The 18230-nt window shown below is 62.4% G+C and overlaps 1 protein-coding gene across 4 annotated transcripts in view; it reads left to right on the top strand.

The window, feature by feature from the left end:
• NFATC1 (nuclear factor of activated T cells 1) overlaps positions 1–18230 on the top strand; it is a 106885-nt gene that overhangs the window by 61490 nt on the left and 27165 nt on the right. For 3 of the 4 annotated variants that reach the window (XM_036068822.2, XM_078060157.1, XM_036068823.2), the window contains exons 9-10: positions 13766–14148; positions 14260–14455. In XM_036068822.2, the coding sequence (XP_035924715.1) occupies positions 13766–14148; positions 14260–14455 (579 nt within the window). The remainder of the gene's footprint in view (positions 1–13765; positions 14149–14259; positions 14456–18230) is intronic. The other variant, XM_036068824.2, reaches the window with a different exon arrangement.

Here is an 18230-nt window from a genome sequence, read left to right as displayed (position 1 = left end):
TGCCTTTTCTGCTTCTTAAGCTGTTTCCTTAAAGAAAATACCATGTGTTTTTTTTTTTTTACCCCCAGAACTAGTAGAAAATAAATGTGCTCCGCGTTGTCCTCAGAGTATCGCCTGGCATTCTGCCTCGCGGGCCGGGGCGTGCGCTCAGAGAGCACTTGATCACTTGTCATCCCAGGTTCAGTTGTGTTTTGTGTCAGCTCAGCTCTGCCAATAATCTTTTTGTACAGTAGCTGTTCTAAAAACTTAGGAGATTCATATAATTTAAGAGGGAAATTAGTTATACACTAAAAACTATTGCAAAACCAGCCACGTTGCTTTCTTGGTAAAATCAAGATTCTCTGAGGGTTTAGTTCTCTTTAACCGTAAGGTGTCATTTACAAAATAGACTAGATGTAGGAAGGCCTAGAATATCTGCGTTGATATCAGTTAGAATTAACTGTTTTCTGGGCAAATGTTAGCTGTGCCTTTGAAGATTGGAGTAATGCGATCTTGTAAAGTCACCACCTCAAGAGAGGGGACGCAAGCTAGGACTGCAGAGAAGGACTGTGTGCATGTGAGCTGCTCCCGCCGGGGTCGGGTGTCCTCGTGTCCTGTGACCCTCCTGGGCTTGCGTGTCTGCAGCGTGCCCCATCCCATCTGCTCGTGGAACAAGGGGCAATATATCTTACAAGAGAAAATATTTAGTCATTTTTTGAAAATGTAATGATTTTGTCCTAATTAAACTTCAAACATGGTTGACCAAAAATTGAATGTTTTAAAGAAAACCAGGCTTTGTAAGAAAAATTGCTTTTTAAAGCAGTTTAGAAAATCTCTCTCACGTTGATGTTTTCTGCAGTCCCTGCTCCGAGCAGTAACACACACTGTCCCGTGTTGGCGGGAGAGGGCCTATGCCTGTGACCTGACCTCCTACAGGAGGGGACACTGAGCCCCAAGAACATGTTACTGAGATACGGGGGTGCTGAGGGCTGTGCATGCGCCATCCTGTCTCCCCGCCCTGCAGTGGGAATCATGTGCTGCAGCCTCACCCCCCAGGGGCCTGACTGCCCTCTGCCCTAGGACCCCGTCCCCACCCTCTCCATCTACCCTGGCACCCAGTCACCACGTTCTCCATCTGCCCTGGGACCCTGTCACCACCCTCTCCGTCTGCCCTAGGATCCCGTCCCCACCTTCTCCGTCTGCCCCGGCACCCAGTCACCACGTTCTCCATCTGCCCTGGGACCCTGTCACCACCCTCTCCATCTGCCCCGGGACCCCAGTACCAACCTCTCCGTCTGCCCTGGGACCCCATCCCCACCCTCTCCGTCTGCCCCGGGACCCCGTCACCACCTTCTCCGTCTGCCCCGGGACCCTGTCCGCATGTTCTCCATCTGCCCCGGGACCCCGTCCCCACGTTCTCCATCTGCCCCGGGACCCCGTCACCACGTTCTCCGTCTGCCCCGGGACCCTGTCACCACCACCTCTGTCTGCCCCAGGACCCTGTCCCCACATTCTCCATCTGTCCCGGGACCCCGTCACCACCTTCTCCGTCTGCCTCGGGACCCCATCCCCACCTTCTCCGTCTGCCCCAGGACCCCGTCACCACCTTCTCCATCTGCCCCGGGACCCTGTCACCACCTTCTCCGTCTGCCCCAGGACCCCGTCCCCACGTTCTCCATCTGCCCCGGGACCCCATCACCACGTTCTCCGTCTGCCCCAGGACCCCGTCCCCACGTTCTCCATCTGTCCCAGGACCCTGTCACCACCACCTCTGTCTGCCCCAGGACCCTGTCCCCACATTCTCCATCTGTCCCGGGACCCCATCACCACCTTCTCCATCTGCCCCGGGACCCCATCACCACCTTCTCCGTCTGCCTCGGGACCCCATCCCCACCTTCTCCATCTGCCCCAGGACCCCGTCCCCACCCTCTCTGTCTGCCCCAGGACCCCGTCACCACCTTCTCCATCTGCCCCGGGACCCCATCCCCATGTTCTCCATCTGCCCCGGGACCCTGTCACCATGTTCTCCGTCTGCCCCAGGACCCCGTCCCCATGTTCTCCGTCTGCCCCAGGACCCCGTCCCCACGTTCTCCATCTGTCCCAGGACCCTGTCACCACCACCTCTGTCTGCCCCGGGATCGTGTCCCCACATTCTCCATCTGTCCCGGGACCCCATCCCCACCTTCTCCATCTGCCCCAGGACCCCGTCACCACCTTCTCCGTCTGCCCCAGGACCCTGTCACCACCCTCTCCGTCTGCCCCGGGACCCCGTCCCCACCTTCTCTGTCTGCCCCGGGACCCCGTCACCACCACCTCTGTCTGCCCCGGGACCCCGTCCCCACCTTCTCCGTCTGCCCCGGGACCCTGTCCCCACATTCTCCGTCTGCCCCGGGACCCCGTCACCACGTTCTCCGTCTGCCCCAGGACCCCATCCCCACGTTCTCCATCTGTCTCGGGACCCTGTCACCACATTCTCCGTCTGCCCCGGGACCCCGTCCCCACCTTCTCCGTCTGCCCCCGGGACCCCGTCACCACGTTCTCCGTCTGCCCCGGGACCCCGTCCCCACCCTCTCCGTCTGCGCCTGGGACCCCGTCACCACGTTCTCCATCTGCCCCGGGCCCCGCCCCCACACCGTTCTCTGCCCTGCTCCTCACACCCGTGCTCTAAACCATACCCCACGTGGATCCCGTCTGTAGCTGATGCTCCTCCCTAGACATAGTCTGTCCCTCGAGCAGTGGCCAGTCTGTCTGCCTCCATCAGGTGTCAGCGTCATCCACACTTCTGTCCTTGAGATTTGCTCCCACCCCTGAGCGCCTGAGGCATCCCCACCGCCGGCCCCTGGGAGCGCCCTGGCCCTGCCCTGGCTTCCTGGGGTGGCTGGTCTCGGGTCTGGCCTGCGGGGGGGGGGGGGGTTGGAACCACACCCACGCACCGCTAGACTGTAAGCTCCCGAGAGCAGGGACCTCGGCCGGCATCTGACGTCGGGGCTGAATCGCAAAGACAACCCTTATGTGGTTTTAAAAATAAACAAGAGAACGAATGAAAAAATTAGAACTCGTGTGTGTGGTTTTCAGTTTGGTGTTTGTCCTCGCCGCGCACTCACAGGCCCACCCAGGCGTGAGCAGGTACAGAACCGCGCGTAGCGCCTGCGCAGCTGCGTCTTGGCACGCTGCTTAGAGTCCCCCCGTGCTGCGCCGGGCTGAGCCTCCCACCCGGACGCCGGAGTGTCAGCTCGCAGTCAAAGACACGTGCCGTGTGGACGATCGCTTGGCAGGGATGTTGGCTAGAAAGCATCAGGCGGGTTCTGAGCTCTTTGTGGTGTGCGCCCTCTTCTCGGAGGCCTTGTTTGTGAGGTGCTGCCGCGCTCCCCTGGGTGGTGGGTCCCTTCGCGGGTGCGCTTGCGTCTGGCTCAGGGTCCGTCCTGCGTTTTCCAACAGCAGGTTCTTTTCAAGGTTATTAAACGTGCTGTTGATATGTCCAAGGCCTTGGAAGTAAATCCACTTAAACCCTACCCGTAAAATTCATTTTCATGTACAAATATGTAAAATCAAGTGCCCTTTTAGGTTTTCCATCAAAATTAGCTGTGGGTACAGATGACAATGGGGACCACCTCTCCTCACGGTGGGAGACACATTGTGGGTCCTCAGAGGTATGACCCCACGAGGCAATGCCCCGGGAGGCCACCCTCACACAGAAAGGCAGGGACCGTCGCTGCCCCCACGCGGCCCCTGGGAGCGCAGGCGTTGGAAGTGAGAGGATCCAAGTGTTTGTTGCTTGGGGGCACGTGGGGGCCACCCCTGTGTCACCCTCTAGTCGCCTTCCCCACTTCTGGTCACAGCAGGCAAACTGACCTCAGCTGCCCGGGATGATGCCCACCTCGCCCTCTACCCACAACATCCACCGTCTGAGGGGCCCCCTGTTTCAGCGTAATTGTCAGCGGTCGGCTGGACGAGGCCCACGAGGCCGAGCATGGAGGGCCCGCAGGCTCCGCTTGGCTCCCGTCTTCGGCTTCTGGTCTGTAGTGGGGCCCAGGACACTTGGGCTCCCTCACCACTCTCAGGGGTTGGCCCAGTGTTTGATGGGGGACACGTTTCCGGCTGAATGAGAGGCGGAACAGAGTCACTGCCTGCCCGGATCCCGGGGCAGCAGCTGAAGGCAGCAGTGAACACCTTTGGTGTGATTCCGGAAGACGCTGCAAGGTGCACGGCAGGAGCCAGAGGGGTTTTCTTGTTGCTTGTCTGTCGCTGTTTTTGCTTGTGCCTAAATGCAGTCTTCTGCAAGGAGAACGTCCTGTCTCCGTTTGGGCTGTGGGCGCCCGGGTGCCGACCTGGAGACAGACTCTGCCCACAGCAGGAACGGTCCACAGCTGCCCCAGCTCCCCGGCTTGAGTGAGGGTGGAGCAGAACCGGAGCTGTGGGCGGCGGCTTCCGGGCTCGGGGGGCAGAGCGTCGGTCAGCGGTGGCTCCGTGGGCTCACATTCCCGATGGCCGCCCAGCGCCTGGGACCATCAGGCAGGGGCAGGAGCTCAGACGGGAAGGAACACGATATTCCAAGTAGGGCCTCACAGTTAGGTTGCAAAGTCTCTCAAAATGAGAAAATAAATCATGACACATGACTGAGTCTTGGAGAGTACGTCTTTGTGTCTGTTCTCCCTTGGCTTCCCCGAAGGGCCTGTCTGCTGACAGCTGAGCAGGTGAGGGTCCTGGGGCATCCCCAGGATCGGCCGGGCATGGCTCTGGGACAGCTTTGTCGGGGGCCTGCCCGACCTTTGTGGACAGGACACACAATCCTCAGTGTGGGGCAGCTCCCTCTCACAAACCCTCTCGGGACTGTGGGAAGGAACCACCTCCACCCGCCGGGAGGGAGGGCAGGTGCTCCATGGTGGGGCCACGCCTGGTGGGGACGGGCTCTGTGGGCCCAGCGTGAGCGAGCTGGAGGAGTGAAGCTTCGTGCGTCCCTGCTCACCGCCGCACAAACATGCACTTACATGCGTGGCCCTCGTGAGACAGGGAGCTGACAGAAGACACACAGACCTCAAGAGGTGGAAAGACGGGTAGATTCTCTGTTTTCTGTTTGCGCCATTTAGTCCAGAAACAAGAGTATCCCCAGCGCCGAGGTGTCGGGCCTGGCTGCCAACACCGGGTTCCCCGAGCAGCAGACCCCAGAGCCGAGGCTGCCGGCGGGAAGAGCCGGCCCAGAGCAGCCTGCGGGCCGACGGCCAGGCCAGTCCTCGCTCCCACTCTGTGCGCACATCCAGCTCTCGAGGGGCGGCCGGGTGTGTGGGTGGAATCCTGCCCATCGTTCCAGGGGCCTCATCTTCACAGCGAGCTCTGGGTCTGCCTGTTCTCTTGAGCTTCAGGCCTCCTTGCTTTTCCGAGACCTTTGCATTCAAGTTTCATCCCAAAGTGATGACCTCCACGAAATCAGTACAGATGCTGAGTAGTGAGGCTGTCGGGAGAGGCTTCGGGGAGCCTTGTGCCTCGGGGATCCGCATGGCACACCTGCCCGGGCTGGGTGGGAGGGCGCCCTCGGACAGGCTCCCCCGGGCCAGGCCTCACCCAGGCGCCCACTCCTGTGGATGAGCAAGCGAGCTTGGTCCCGTGCAGAGCTCAGAGGCCATGGTTTCTAGGGCACTGTGTTCCATGGTGCGCCCTGTATTTCTCCTGAAGAGGGCCGCGAGGCGTGTAAGCTTGTGGTCCTCGATGCATCAGGGCCCTGCCCGGTGAGCGTTCTCACCCCGCCTGACAGGAGCTGTGGACGTGCCATCTGGGGAGCCACATGGGGTCCACAGCGGGGCCCCCAGGCTGAGACCGCCCCCGAGCCCCCTGTGCGGGGTGCTGGAGCTTCACCTGTCCCAGAAGACCTGCGGGTTTCGAATAAAGCAGATTATGTCACATTTCTGACCATGGGTGTGGAGGGGTTGAGTCGGCCCAGGTGGCCCAGGGGGTGTCCATCCTGGGGACTTGCGCCCACCCCGGACTCCCTTCTAAAGGCAAAACAGAGTCAGGCGGGAGGCAGGCAGGGGTGCTGGGCAAGGAGAACATGGCCCTGGCCCACGCGGAAGCTGCCCGCGGGCCTACAGGGCCTCCCATGACCTCGGGACGCCCGCCTACAGGCCTGCTGTGGTCAGTAGTCATGGACATTCTGGAACATTCTCCTCGAGTGAGCTCAGCTGTGGGATAAGCGTACCACAAGTGAGTGTGTCGGCGGTGGGAGCAGGGTCCACGCACGGCGGTGAGCGCTGTCCGGTGAGACACTCTGACGTTCCTCCTCTTTAAAGCCTCACACGACCCACGTACTCTTTGTTTAGTAAGTCTGACTCTCTTGCTATTCTAGCCAGAAAATGGGGACCCGTGCCTTAATTTCCCTTTCCCATCCTCAACCTGACGTGTAGAGGTGAGGGGGGCTGTGTGTCCCCACCAGCCGCGGGAGGAGCCTGCGAGGGGTTCAGGAACCATCCCCGGGCTCGGGAAGGCGGCCGGCTTCCTCCTGCGTAGGCAAGATGCTGTGACGCTGGATGGAGACCGTTTCTTGCATCACCTTCTGGACGAGGCTTCTACCGCCGGTCTGCATGGTGCCGACCCCGCTGTGGGCTGTGGGCCCCGGGGGTGAGAGGCCCCCAGGGCTCAGAAGCTGGGCTCCTGGGAAGGAGATGTGGAGGGGCTTTTCCCTCCCAGGCTGCCTGGTGCCCCGCAGTCCGACGCCCTGGCCACCAGCACACGCAGGCCCTGGCGTCCCGACCGCGGGGAGAGGATTTTGAACTTAGAGCAGAGCAGATTGCGGGACGGGGAGCCTGGGTCTGAGCCCGTGTGAAAGAGCAGGAGTCCGGCCTGCTGGGGAAACGGTGGAGAGGCTCACTCCAGCAGGAGCCTGTCTGGGGGGATGCTGGGGGCATCTGTGCAGCCCGATGAGGGCCGAGGGGGTAGGGGGGCCGTGGCCACCAAACACAGGGACGTGCGTGGTGAAGACAACTGTATCACGCAGATGTGGGCATCCCGTCCCCCGGGAGCCCACCAGCTACCAGGGAGGCGCGGTCCCCGCGGCTCTGCCCAGAATCCCCACCCTCAGAGCGGCTGCTTGGAGCCAACACACGAGGACCGTGAATCCCGTCCCCTTCAAAGGCCGTTTCGGCGATTATCGGATGAAAATGCTCGATGCATCTCCTGGCACGCGTGGCCCATTCTGACTGTGGTCTGCAGTCAGGCTCCGTGGGTCCTAGCTGCTCCTGCAGAGGATCCCGGAGGAGATGGGGGCTGGCACCCAGATGGGGAGCTGACCCTGTCCCTGACACCTGCCAGCCCTCTGTCACTCGAGGACGTGGAGCCAGGACACAGAGTGGGGATGGCCACGCCACTGCGACCCCTGACCCCAGGAGATCGGGCCTTGCTGGAAACCTGGTGTGTTCGGCGTGGATGCTGGTTAAGCTGTGTGGTAAAGACAGGGGGCAGGTCCCCAAAGGAAGAGAGACAGGATCCCGAGTTGAAATGCCCTCCGTGTGCATTCACTTGCCTCCTGATGCCTGTGGCCCAGACCAGCCCTGGAATTCACTGGGCTCTGGATGCGGAGAGACGATGTGGCCTCGCCCCTCGGGGCTGGTAGTTGGGGTGGTTCCAGTTACTACTTTTCCTTTCTCGTTATTTAAAAAGGCATGCCCTGAAGTTATCATTGTGGGTGTTTATATTGGTGGTAAAACTGGGGCTTTAATGTCATGCAACAAACAGAAAACAATCTGAGCTTTGTTCTCGGGGGTTTAGAACAAAACGCCTTTTGTCCAGGACTGAGCAGGGTACCTGGGGAGGGCTGGTGTGTGTGTACGGGGAGACGGGAGTGGCGGGGGCAGCTCCGGCCGCATCCCGGGCACCGCGGCATGCGTTACGATCCGCGGACCTGGAGCTCTTGCAGAAGAAGTGTGTCAGGACATCTGCCGTGCTCGGATCCGGAGGCCGGACGTCCCCGAGCTCAGGGCCAGTGGCTTGGATTTGGGAAGGGCGGCTTCCAGGGGTGGTGCCACCTTCCCACCGATCCTCACGCGGTGGACAGAGATCTCTCTCTTCCTCTTCTCAAAACCACATCCCTGTAGGATCAGGGCCCCTACACCCCCAGGACCTCATTTACCTATAATTACCCCCAAAGCCTTGTCTCCAAATAAAGCCACAGTGCAGTTAGGCCTTCAGCCTCTGGATTTGAGGGACACGATTTGGTCAGTAGTGGTGTCCCTGGCTTGTCCAAGGCCAAGGAGCGGGACCCTGACTCCTGGCCCCCTACTTCTCCCCGTGAGACACGGGGGCACGTGGACTGCTCGTATGTATCCCTCGCCATCTGCTGGGTAGATGTGAGTCTGTCTTGGGGCCAGGGACACAGGCCCATGGGGGTTCCACGGCCTCAGGGCCCTGCAGTCCGCGGGTCTCTGCAGGACTCCGGCCTCCGGGCAGAAAGCTCAGGGCGACAGAGTGGTGACTCTCCCCGAGGTACGGACGCCTCATCCCCAGCTGGGGCTGGGGTCTGTCTGCGTGTGCCGGACACAGCACGTTTGAAAGAAAAGACACAGATGGGAATGTGTGCTTTTTGCTCACGCAGCTTTGGAACTGGAGAATTCTTTACAGTCGCGTACTCCGTGTTAATCGGGATCTGGGCTCCATGTCGGGCGCTGGGGCCACGAGATCGCGGACGTGTTGAAGTCCAGCACTTGCAGAACGGTCTGGGATTCCGTGTTTGTTGCGTGCCGTCATGGTTTTCTGGAGAAAACAGTGGGATGCGTGCCGTGCTGGTGCTCAGTGGGGCCCAGTCCCCAGACGTCTCTGTTAGAAACGGAAGAACGCTTGTCTTCACCCTCCTCAGGCCTTGGGCCACCGCTGGGCTGGAGGGTTGGCCCAAACAGCATGTCGAAATTGAATCGCTCGACTTGGCCGTTCAGCAAAGGACAGGATGTGTCTGACAACGGGCAGGACACGGGAAGACACAGGAGGGACAGACGCATGTAGGAGGGGGCGGTGTCCACCTGTGTGCGTGGCGATGGCGGTCACATGCATCTCTAACAGCCCACAGGCCTTGGGACCTCGTTCTGGGCCACCTGTGGGAGCTGGTCCTGGCCGGCACGGCCGTCTGCATCCAGGCAGGGTCCTGGGGTCAAGGCCCTGCTCCCGGGTCCCGCTACAGGCCTGGGGCTGCGTCCCCATCAGCCCAGGGCCTCTGGCTGGCTCCGTCCCACTCCCCTGTGAAAATAGCCAACGGTGCCATTCACCACCTGCATGGCATCCCTGTGTGAGAGGCAGCTGCTAACCCGAAGGCCGGGCCATCCTGGGGAGACGGAGCCCGGCCGGGTGTGTGTGCTGCACGCACTCAGTTGCAAGGGACGTGCAAATGGGGTGGGGTGGGGTGTCCGCCCCGGGTCCGGAGCCCTGCAGAGCAAAGCACACACTTGATCACCTTGACGCGGCCACACAGCCCAAATCTGCGAACCGCGAGGCCCCTGAACCCAAGTCAGCGCAATTCAGGAAGGCGGCCGGCCCTGCTGTGAGCCCCCTGACCTCGGCTGGGGCTCCCAAGAGGGGCTCTGCTTTGCTCACGGGAATGGGAAGCCACTGCCGTGGGGGATGGAGCCCATGCGCCAGACGTGGGGTTTCTTCGAGCCAGGCCAGGGTGTTCTGGAATGCTCTCTGGCCCACAGACGGCCATTGTAGGGGCTGTGGGTGGCGTGGGGATCCTCGGGGACAGGCTTCTGCTGCCACTTCGTCTGCACGCGGCTCGGCTCCGGGGGCCTGGGGTCCCTGCTGAGGGACCAGGCCCTTCCCTGGGTCAGCTGCCCTTTGACCGAGGACGGGACGCGTAGCTTTGGGAGCTGAGGGGACACCTCCCCGGCCTCCTCCACACATGCTGTCTCCACAGAACGCAGCCGCTGTGCCAAGCGCGAGCACTTCAGGGCGAACACCAGCTCGGCACGGAGGGCACCCCACCTTTTCCATGAGAACAGGCTTTGTACGCGGCAGCCGCCTTCAAGATTAGCGTTAATCTTTCACACGTTTGCGTGCTGTAATAAATCTGGATTATAAACTCGCGGCTGGCGCAGGGGCGTGGGCTCCTGTCACCATCCCTCCCGCCCAGACCGGCGCGGTGGATGGCCGGGAGGGAACCAGACATTGCGTCACACCAAGCCCCAGGTCTGGAAGGAAGCTGCTCTGGGCCGTGGACGAGGCCCCGCCGCGCCGCCCGAGTCCCGCGCAGGACGCGGCCTCCTTCTTCCCTCGCTAATAAGAAACAGGCATGTTCTCGCTGGTTCTGATTTACACAGACGCTGCTCGTTCCCTTTGAAGTCCACACGAGAAATCCAATTTAAACGCCGCGTGTTCGTGCCTTTGAGCTTCCGTGGGGGCCACGGGGGCAGCGGACGCTGTTTTCCAGGCTAGCCCGTGTCCCAGGCCCTGGCGCTCCTGTGTGTGTTGCCCTTTGCCTGCTGTCAGCTGGCTCGTCCTGTGACCCCAGCACCTGGCCCTGAGTCACCGGGGCCTGTCTTCACTGCGCCTCACGACCTGCCGCCCTGGGGGGCCCCCGAGCTGCAGAGTGGTCACTATGTCAGTTAAGGGCCCCCGCGTTTATTCCCCGAGGGCACCTGTCCCAGGGTTGCAGGCAGAGGTCCGGCCCACCTCGTGGGGACGTCTGCTCCGAGAAGGCCCAGCTCGGCGGCACCCGGGGGTCTGGGCGGGCTGGGGTCCAGCCTCACGGCGTCGGCTCTGCCACGACTGGGCACTGTGCCCCCACACCGGCCGTCGGAACGGGACGCGTGTCTGTATCCTCCCCTCGGTGGCGGGTGTGGGCCCACACAGAGGCTCTGCAAGATTGTGCTGTGGGGACTTTTCCAGAAAGGGTCCCAGGGAGCCCCGTGACGTGGGAGTTCATGCGGTGCCACTGGGCAGCTGTAAACACGTCGTAAACAACAGAGGCCGCAGGGCGTGCACGAGGGGGCCTACGCCTGCCCACTCCTGCCCAGCGAGGGCGGGCGGCCTCTGACCCGCCGCCTGGGACCGCTGGTTCTGGCCGCTCGCTCGGCGCACCATCGCTGTGTGCCAGGTAAATCCCCCGCGCGGGCGTTTCCCGGCCGTGCGTGCGCGCGGACGGGTAGGAGGTTTTTTTTTTTTTTTTTTAAGATTTTATTTATTTGACAGAGAGAGACACAGTGAGAGAGGGAACACAAGCAGGGGGAGTGGGAGAGGGAGAAGCAGGCTTCCCGCTGAGCAGGGAGCCCGATGTGGGGCTCGATCCCAGGACCCTGGGATCATGACCTGAGCCAAAGGCAGACGCTTAACGACTGAGCCACCCAGGTGCCCCATTTTTTTTTTTTTTTAGGAGTTTTTAAAGAGCTCAGGGGACACCTTATGAGAGAGACGAGTTGGCCCCCGTGCCTGGCTGGAAATCCAGCGCAGCAAAGACGGAATCCCAGAAGGGTTTCAGTTTAATCTGCCAGACGTATATATATCCCTAAAATCACAAACTGAAAATTACCAAACTAATTTAGAAGTTAACCTTCACCATTCCATTTGCCCGCACTTCGCCCTAGCGTCTCGTGAATGGGGGGATGCGTGGGGGCCGAGGGTCCTTGGGGCCCCGTCAGAAGGGGCAGGCCCGTCTGCCTCTCGGGCTGACTTCGTCCCCTCTGCTGTTTCTGGATTTTCAACGTGCTGGCAACAGGCAGGGACGGTCACCCCGGGGCGGGGGACACCTCCGGCTGCCGCACGGCTGCGTCTCTCCGTGTAAGATGAGCAGGTCCCAGCTCTGCGCTCAGCTCAACGTGGGGATGTCCAGCTCTGCGCCCCACCTGTCTGTGGATACAGAGCACGGGGCCCAGGTGGGGGGCGCGTCAGACTGCGCCACCTGGCAGAGCCTCGCCGAGGAGGGCAGCCCAGCTGGAGGCCACGGCCTGGGGTGGGGGCTTCACAGCAGAAACGTGCGGGCTGTGGCAGCTCTAGGGCCCGCGTTGGTCACTGCTGGGTGGATTGGAAGTTGGAAGAAAGTCCCTGGGAGCACGGGGGCTTTCTGGGGGCCACCTGACACGGCCACAGCGTTTCTGCACGCGGACGTCAGAGCCCAGGGACACACTGCCCCCCAGGTGGGGCCCAGCCTGGGAGTCTCCGTAGTCCCCGGTGCCCTGCTGCCCGAGCCAGGTGCATGCCCTCCGCTGGGGCCTGGGGTCGCTGCAGCCTCCGTAAGGAGCAAGACTAGCTGTTTTGGACACGCACATGGGTCCTCGGTGGCCCCGGCTCTTCCCCGAGACCCGAGTCAGCTGACGCAGAGCATGCATGATGGACGCATGGTGATAAAACGCCACCCAGGGAACAGCGAGCTCTTCTCAGGTCCCTTTTGCAGCCAACGGGATTTCTCTCTGGACAGCCCTCTGCTGGGACTCGCCCTCAACCAGAGCCCTGACCCCCCAGTCCCGGGAAAGAGAGAGAAACCCCTTTCCCAGCAAAGGAGCACGAGAGTGGTGTGGGTGCACGGGCCCCTCCTGGCAATGAGCGGACCCTGTGGGGGCCACGCGGCAGATGCAGACCAGCCCACACCCGAGGGGCCTGGTGTGAAGACCAGCTCTGCTGCTCCCCATGGGGCTCACCTGCCCCCAGAAAGGCAGAGCAAAGGAGAACGATCCTGTGGAGAACCCCAGGAGCTGGGTGCTAGGACTTGGTGATTCTGGGGGAATTAGACACCCAGGGCCTGCTGGTCACAGAGCATGGGCGCCGCCCTTGAGCTGGACGTGAGGGAACGCTGGCTCCGCGCAGACCTCCTGGGTAGGAAGCGCCCCTGGTCCTTGTTCGCGGCTCCCGGTGGAGGTCACCGCGTAGACGAGCTTTGCTTTATTTACGGTGAAGCCTGGGGCCCCATGTAGGAGGCCCCCAGGCCGCCACGCACCCGTCCGTGCCACAGGAAGCAGCAGGGTGGGAGGGTCTCGAGACAGCTGTTACCCACGAGACCTTCGGCACAGTGCCCGGTGTGGCGTCCCCGTGTGCTGGGAACAGTGACTCGGAGCAGACTTCCATCCACAGACGAGCAGACGGGGCCCCGAGATGCGCGGGGGTAGGAGACGCCCGGGGAGACCGCGGGTCCTGCGAAAAACCCCCCGCACGCCCGCCAGCAGTCCGACCAACGTTCCCTTCGAAGCGGGGCCGCTGGTGGAGGGTCGGACGGGCCCTCTACTGCCGTCTGCCTTGTAGCCCCGCTTCCCGGGGAGGGCGGACAGGAGGAGGCCCAGGGCTGCGCGGCTGGGCGGCCTGTTGTCGTAAGCAGCTCCTCTGTGAGGAGCAGACACACGGGGAGCCCAGGTGGGCGTGTTTTCCCCCCACCGCGATCGCCGAGTCCTGTTTCTCCCGGGTTTTATGGACATCTCCGCGCCATCTTGGTGCGTGCTCGAGATCCCGAATGTGCAGACGTTTATCAGATAGGGCGTCAGTAGCAGGAGAAATGCGGTCGTACATCCAAGTTAAAATTTTTGCTTTGATTACTACAAATCCATGGGCCCTTGGGTCCAAAGCTTCTACTGCAGTTTGCAAATGGATTTTTATAGCACATTAGTGCTGGGGGGGATTCCAAGGAAAACAGTGTTCTCAGTATTAGAACCAGCTGCAGCTTCCTGGAGACGGTGACTCACGCCCTCCTCTTAATTGGGTGGGAGAACCAGGCGGAGACACGGGGACTCAGTCAGGACGCTGTTTGTTTTCCGAGGGTGCCCTGGCCACAGCCCGCCCCGTCCATCACGCCCATCTGCAGCCTGTGTTTATTCAACTTCTTTGCTTCTTGCAGCTCCTACCATAAAAACAGAGCCCACCGATGATTACGAGCCTGCCCTGACCTGTGGACCAATGAGCCAGGGCCCGAGCCCCCTCCCCAAGCCGTGCTACAGCCAGCAGCTGGTGATGCCGCCGGACCCGGGCTCCTGCCTGGTGGCCGGCTTCCCGCCCTGTCCACAGAGGAGCACCATAGTGTCACCGCCCCCCAGCACCAGCCCGAAGCTCCATGACCTCTCCTCCGCCACCTACAGCAAGGGCATGGCCAGCCCGGGCCACGGTCACCTCGGACTTCAGCGGCCGGCCGGAGGGGTCCTCACCGTCCCGGAGACGCCGAGACCCGTGGGCGTGCACCCCGGCCCCCCCCAGCAGCCGCCTCCTGCCCTGCTGCGACCACAGGTGAGTCCACAGCTGAGCCGCAGCTGTCCCCCGGGCCACCAGCCAGCTCTCTGTCCCGACAGCCCCTCCTCCTCACCACCGTCCGGTACCCAAGAGCCGACCTGTTTGCAGTCCCGCAGCCCCACCCACCCATCCGAGATGGGCCGCCAGCAGCCCCGACTGCCGAAGGCTCCGAGGAGTGAGTCCACAGCCCCCCGGCCTCTGCTGCTGCCCGAGGTGCATGAGGACAGTAATCATAGTCTGGCCCCCATTCCCGTAACGGTCAAGCGAGAGCCTCAGGAGCTGGACCAGCTGTACCTGGACGACGGTAAGTGCCTGTGGCCTTAGGTGCACACGCAGCCTGGCGCCGTGTCTGCGAGCGTGACAAGGAGGGGTGTGCGCATTAGCCACCTGGCGGAGGGGCGTGCCCGGCAGCCCTTGGCAGTGTGGCTCTGCCCCGTCGCCTCGGCCGGAGGTCCCGCGGAGCCTGGGGCTGTAGACCCGCGGGACCAACGCTGCACGGAGCGTCGCCTCACACGAGCCAACAGGGTCTCTTAGAGGAGGCCGTCCTGGCACGTGGCCCCGGGTCCGGCTTGCTTGTTTCCGAGCGTAGTAAGAGCTTCGCCGGTTGAGTGAGTGATTTGTAAATAGTGGCTTAGCTGAAGGTGGTTAACATTTCCCTCCGTGCGGCGCTGTGACGCCCGTCAGGCACCCCGGGGAAAGAGAGTAAGCCACAGGGCGGCCCCGAACTGGGACTTAAATCCCACCGTGTGGGACCTCACCCCCAGAGCGCACGGGCACGCTCGGTGCAGAAACGCAGCCGAACACGCACGGCCAGGATGGTCTGGAAGGAGCGCTCTCCACACACGGGCAGGCAGGCCGCGTGGTGTAGGCATCCGAGTCCGTAAAACGTCAGCGGATGACAGCCCGTTGTTCTTGGCACATTGACCCCACAGAGTTGCGCCCGCCTGTGGGACGAGGTGCCGCCTGAGCTGCGTGGAGGCGGGCGGCCCTCTCGCACGTTGGTCACCTGAGTACTCGCGGATCAGCGCTGTGACCAGAGGCCCCCTGAGCTGCCCAGGACGGTCAGTCCAGTCCGCGCCTTCATGGGGCCCACGTGGATTGTGTGCACAGGTGCTGGGCCCCCGTCGTTGGCGCTACCCGTCTCTTCGGTGTGAGCTTTTCCGGGGCCGGATGCCCATCTCCCCTGCTGCTGGACTCAGGTGGGGGTGAGAGCCCAGGACAGTGCTGGACACACGGCCCCCAGCCTCCCTGAAACACCCTCTGGGGTCGGGGCCTTGCAGCCTCCTTTAGCGTTGAAGGCTCGTTTCTCCCATTACAGCTGTCTCCATAAATGTCGCATTTCTGCTGTTTGAGTTCTGCGGGCTTCCCTGGGGCCCTGGTGTTGTGAGGAGTGTTTTCAGAAGAGTGTTCGCTCCTGAAGCGGCTCTTTCAGAAGGGGGCAGCACGTACGGGCCCGTCCCCGCAAGCTGTGGGTCAGGGTGGCCAGGAGACATGGAAGCCTTCCCAGCCGCAGCGTCTGGCCGCTAGCGATCGCCCTCGGCTCAGTGACCCAGGCTGGACAAGGGCTCCCGTGCTCAGGGTTTCTCACACTCCCGTCCGTGGGGGTGAAAACGGGGCCAGTCCCGGGCTTCTCTGTCCCTAACTGGGGGCTGCAAGCTCTCAGATATTTTTGTTCCATAGATGGTCAACCCTTGAGCCTGGAGACGTCCTTGGAACCTGTGTTGTGGGTTCCCTCCCACCCCCGACAGGCCTTCAGGGACACCCCAGAACTCAGCAGCTTCCTGGACCACACTCGGGGTCCACAGCTGACCTCAGCAGCTTCAGCTTCTGTTTTGGATTCCATCCCCTGAGGTCAGGCCCACAGCGGCCGTGCTCCCTGCCCGGCCCCTCCGCGAGCTCAGCTTTGTCCCCGGGAGTTGTGGGGCGGCCCCGCGAGCGGCTGGGCGGGCCCGAGGAGCATGTGCACCGCTCCTCTCGTGGTCCCGGCCAAGCCTGCAGTGCTTTCAGGCGAGCCCGGGTGACCGGCCCGGCAGGCCTTCTGGTCTGTCTTGCTGCCCCGAGTGTGTTGTGGTAAGAGGCAGCTTTGTGAGGGTGGGAGAGGCGCACGCGGTGCGTGTGATGGGGTGTCCCGCCCCGGGTGAGTCCACAGCTGCTGGATCTGCCCTCGAGAAGGTTCCGGGGCCCCCGCGAGTCTCTGGGCCCCTCCGGACCAGGGCTCACCTGTGCAGGCACTGGGTTTGGTCAGGAGGGCAACCTCAGTGGGCCCCTTCGGTCCAGTGGGGCCACTGGCCGCACAGCCCGCAGCGTGGCCTCTCGCCTGCAGGGGTGCAGCCGTCAGCCTCGCGGTGTAGCATCCCATGCTGGCTCGAGGAGCAGGGCTCCGGGGCTGCTCTCTGCAAGGAGCCACCGCCTCTGCGCTGGCTCTCGGCTCTGACTCCCTCCCGGGCACCTGCCGACACCCGCCCTGGTGCTCCTGCCGCCGAGGTGGTGAACACCCGCGTTCACTGTATGCTGCACCCTGACTGGAGGGTCCCACGCCTCCACCCACGTCGTGAGCTCACTTTCCAACAGCTCTGCCCTCCTCCGTGCCCCCCGACGTTCCGCCTCGGTCTCCCCGGGAGCACGGGCTTGTTTCCAGACCACTAGTGTCTCCTCACCTCCTGCTCCGAGCCTCAGCGCCCCCTGAGCTGGCAGCCGCCACAGGGCCGCCGGTGTTTCCCGGCCATGCTTGTGGTCCTGGGGCCCCCCGGGCATAGGTTCTGAGGCCCAGGGAGCCTGCGTGCAAAGAGGTTCTCTCCGCCTCGATTTGGGGCTGGAATTATGGGCCCTTGTTTCCAAGAAGGCCCTATAATCCCAGACCAGGTGTGAACAAAGGTTTTCAGTGTTAGCTCATGAGAGCATTTACGAGAGGTGCTTATTGTTATTTGTTTGTTATTTTTATTTTTTGGTCAGAAGCCGGATCGTGGTTAAGGCAAGTGCAGGAGAAGGCTCGGTAGGAAAAGGATGATGTGTTTATGTGAGCGTGCATACGTCGTCCCACACACACACCCATGCCACTCCGGTGCTGCTCAGCGGGTCCCAGCGGAAGCCTCGAGCTGCTAGCCGTGGACCCCTTACGGAAGTGGCCATAACACGTCCCCCCCGTGGGTGCTCCAGAGCTGGTGTGGGTGGGGATGGCCAGCAGCCCCGGAAGCGGCCTTTCCTGAGGCTGAGGGAGGCCAGTGGGGAGTACCCAGCCTCCCGCTGGCTCAGGCTTCCCTGCAGGACGGCCCCCAGACCCAGAGGCTGCATGGCCGCGCCCGGACGGTGACCACGGAAAGTGGGGGGCACTGGGCCTTCTCCCTGCAGCCAGGACACACACGTGGTCTGTGCTGGGCGTCTGTCCGCCGTCAGGAAAGTGGACAGAGCGTTCATTGCTCTGTCCGAGTGGCTGGAGCCCCTAGTCCGCAGGCAGTTAGGACGCAGACCGGGCCTGGCTGTTTCTTGCTATGGGAGCAAAGACAAAGCGCCGTGTCCTCGTGAGAGGCTGGGTGACTCTATCAGCTGACCTTGGCGCCCTGGGACCTAGGACACACCTCTGACGAGAGCAGTGATGCGGACGTGGTCTGCGCCAAGTTAGTCCTTGGGAGACCGTTTAATGCAGGATGAAGGCCTGGCCCTGAGCTCCCAGCCTCCCCACCCGAATTCCGAGGGAGTTTTGGGGGTGGGTTAAACTGGCGCCCTTTTGACGGGGCTGATGGGAGGGATTCGCAGGTGTCACGGTGGTGTGGGCCTTACCTTGGGATGCTCTTGGAAAGCCTGCGCGACTTGACTTGGCACCAGTGACCTGATCCTTTGCCAACCCCCCATTGTAATGGTCCGCATGATCGGGGTTTTTGAAGAACTTGCCAAACCAGGGCAGCGTCAAAGCCCATGCTCGTTCTGGGGCAGAGGAAGTTTCCGGAGAATACCTGCAAACCGCCTGGGTGGGGGAGGGGGCCGCCTCCACCAGGGCGGACCTGGGGCGGGGCGGAGGGCCTGTGCCAGGGGCAGCGTTGGGTGTCTGAGCCCCCGCCCCCCGCCCCCCGCCGGCTCAGCCT

The sequence above is a fragment of the Halichoerus grypus genome, chromosome 13, assembly GCF_964656455.1.
Source record: "Halichoerus grypus chromosome 13, mHalGry1.hap1.1, whole genome shotgun sequence".
NCBI lineage: Eukaryota > Metazoa > Chordata > Mammalia > Carnivora > Phocidae > Halichoerus > Halichoerus grypus.
This window is presented reverse-complemented; position numbering and strand designations above follow the sequence as displayed.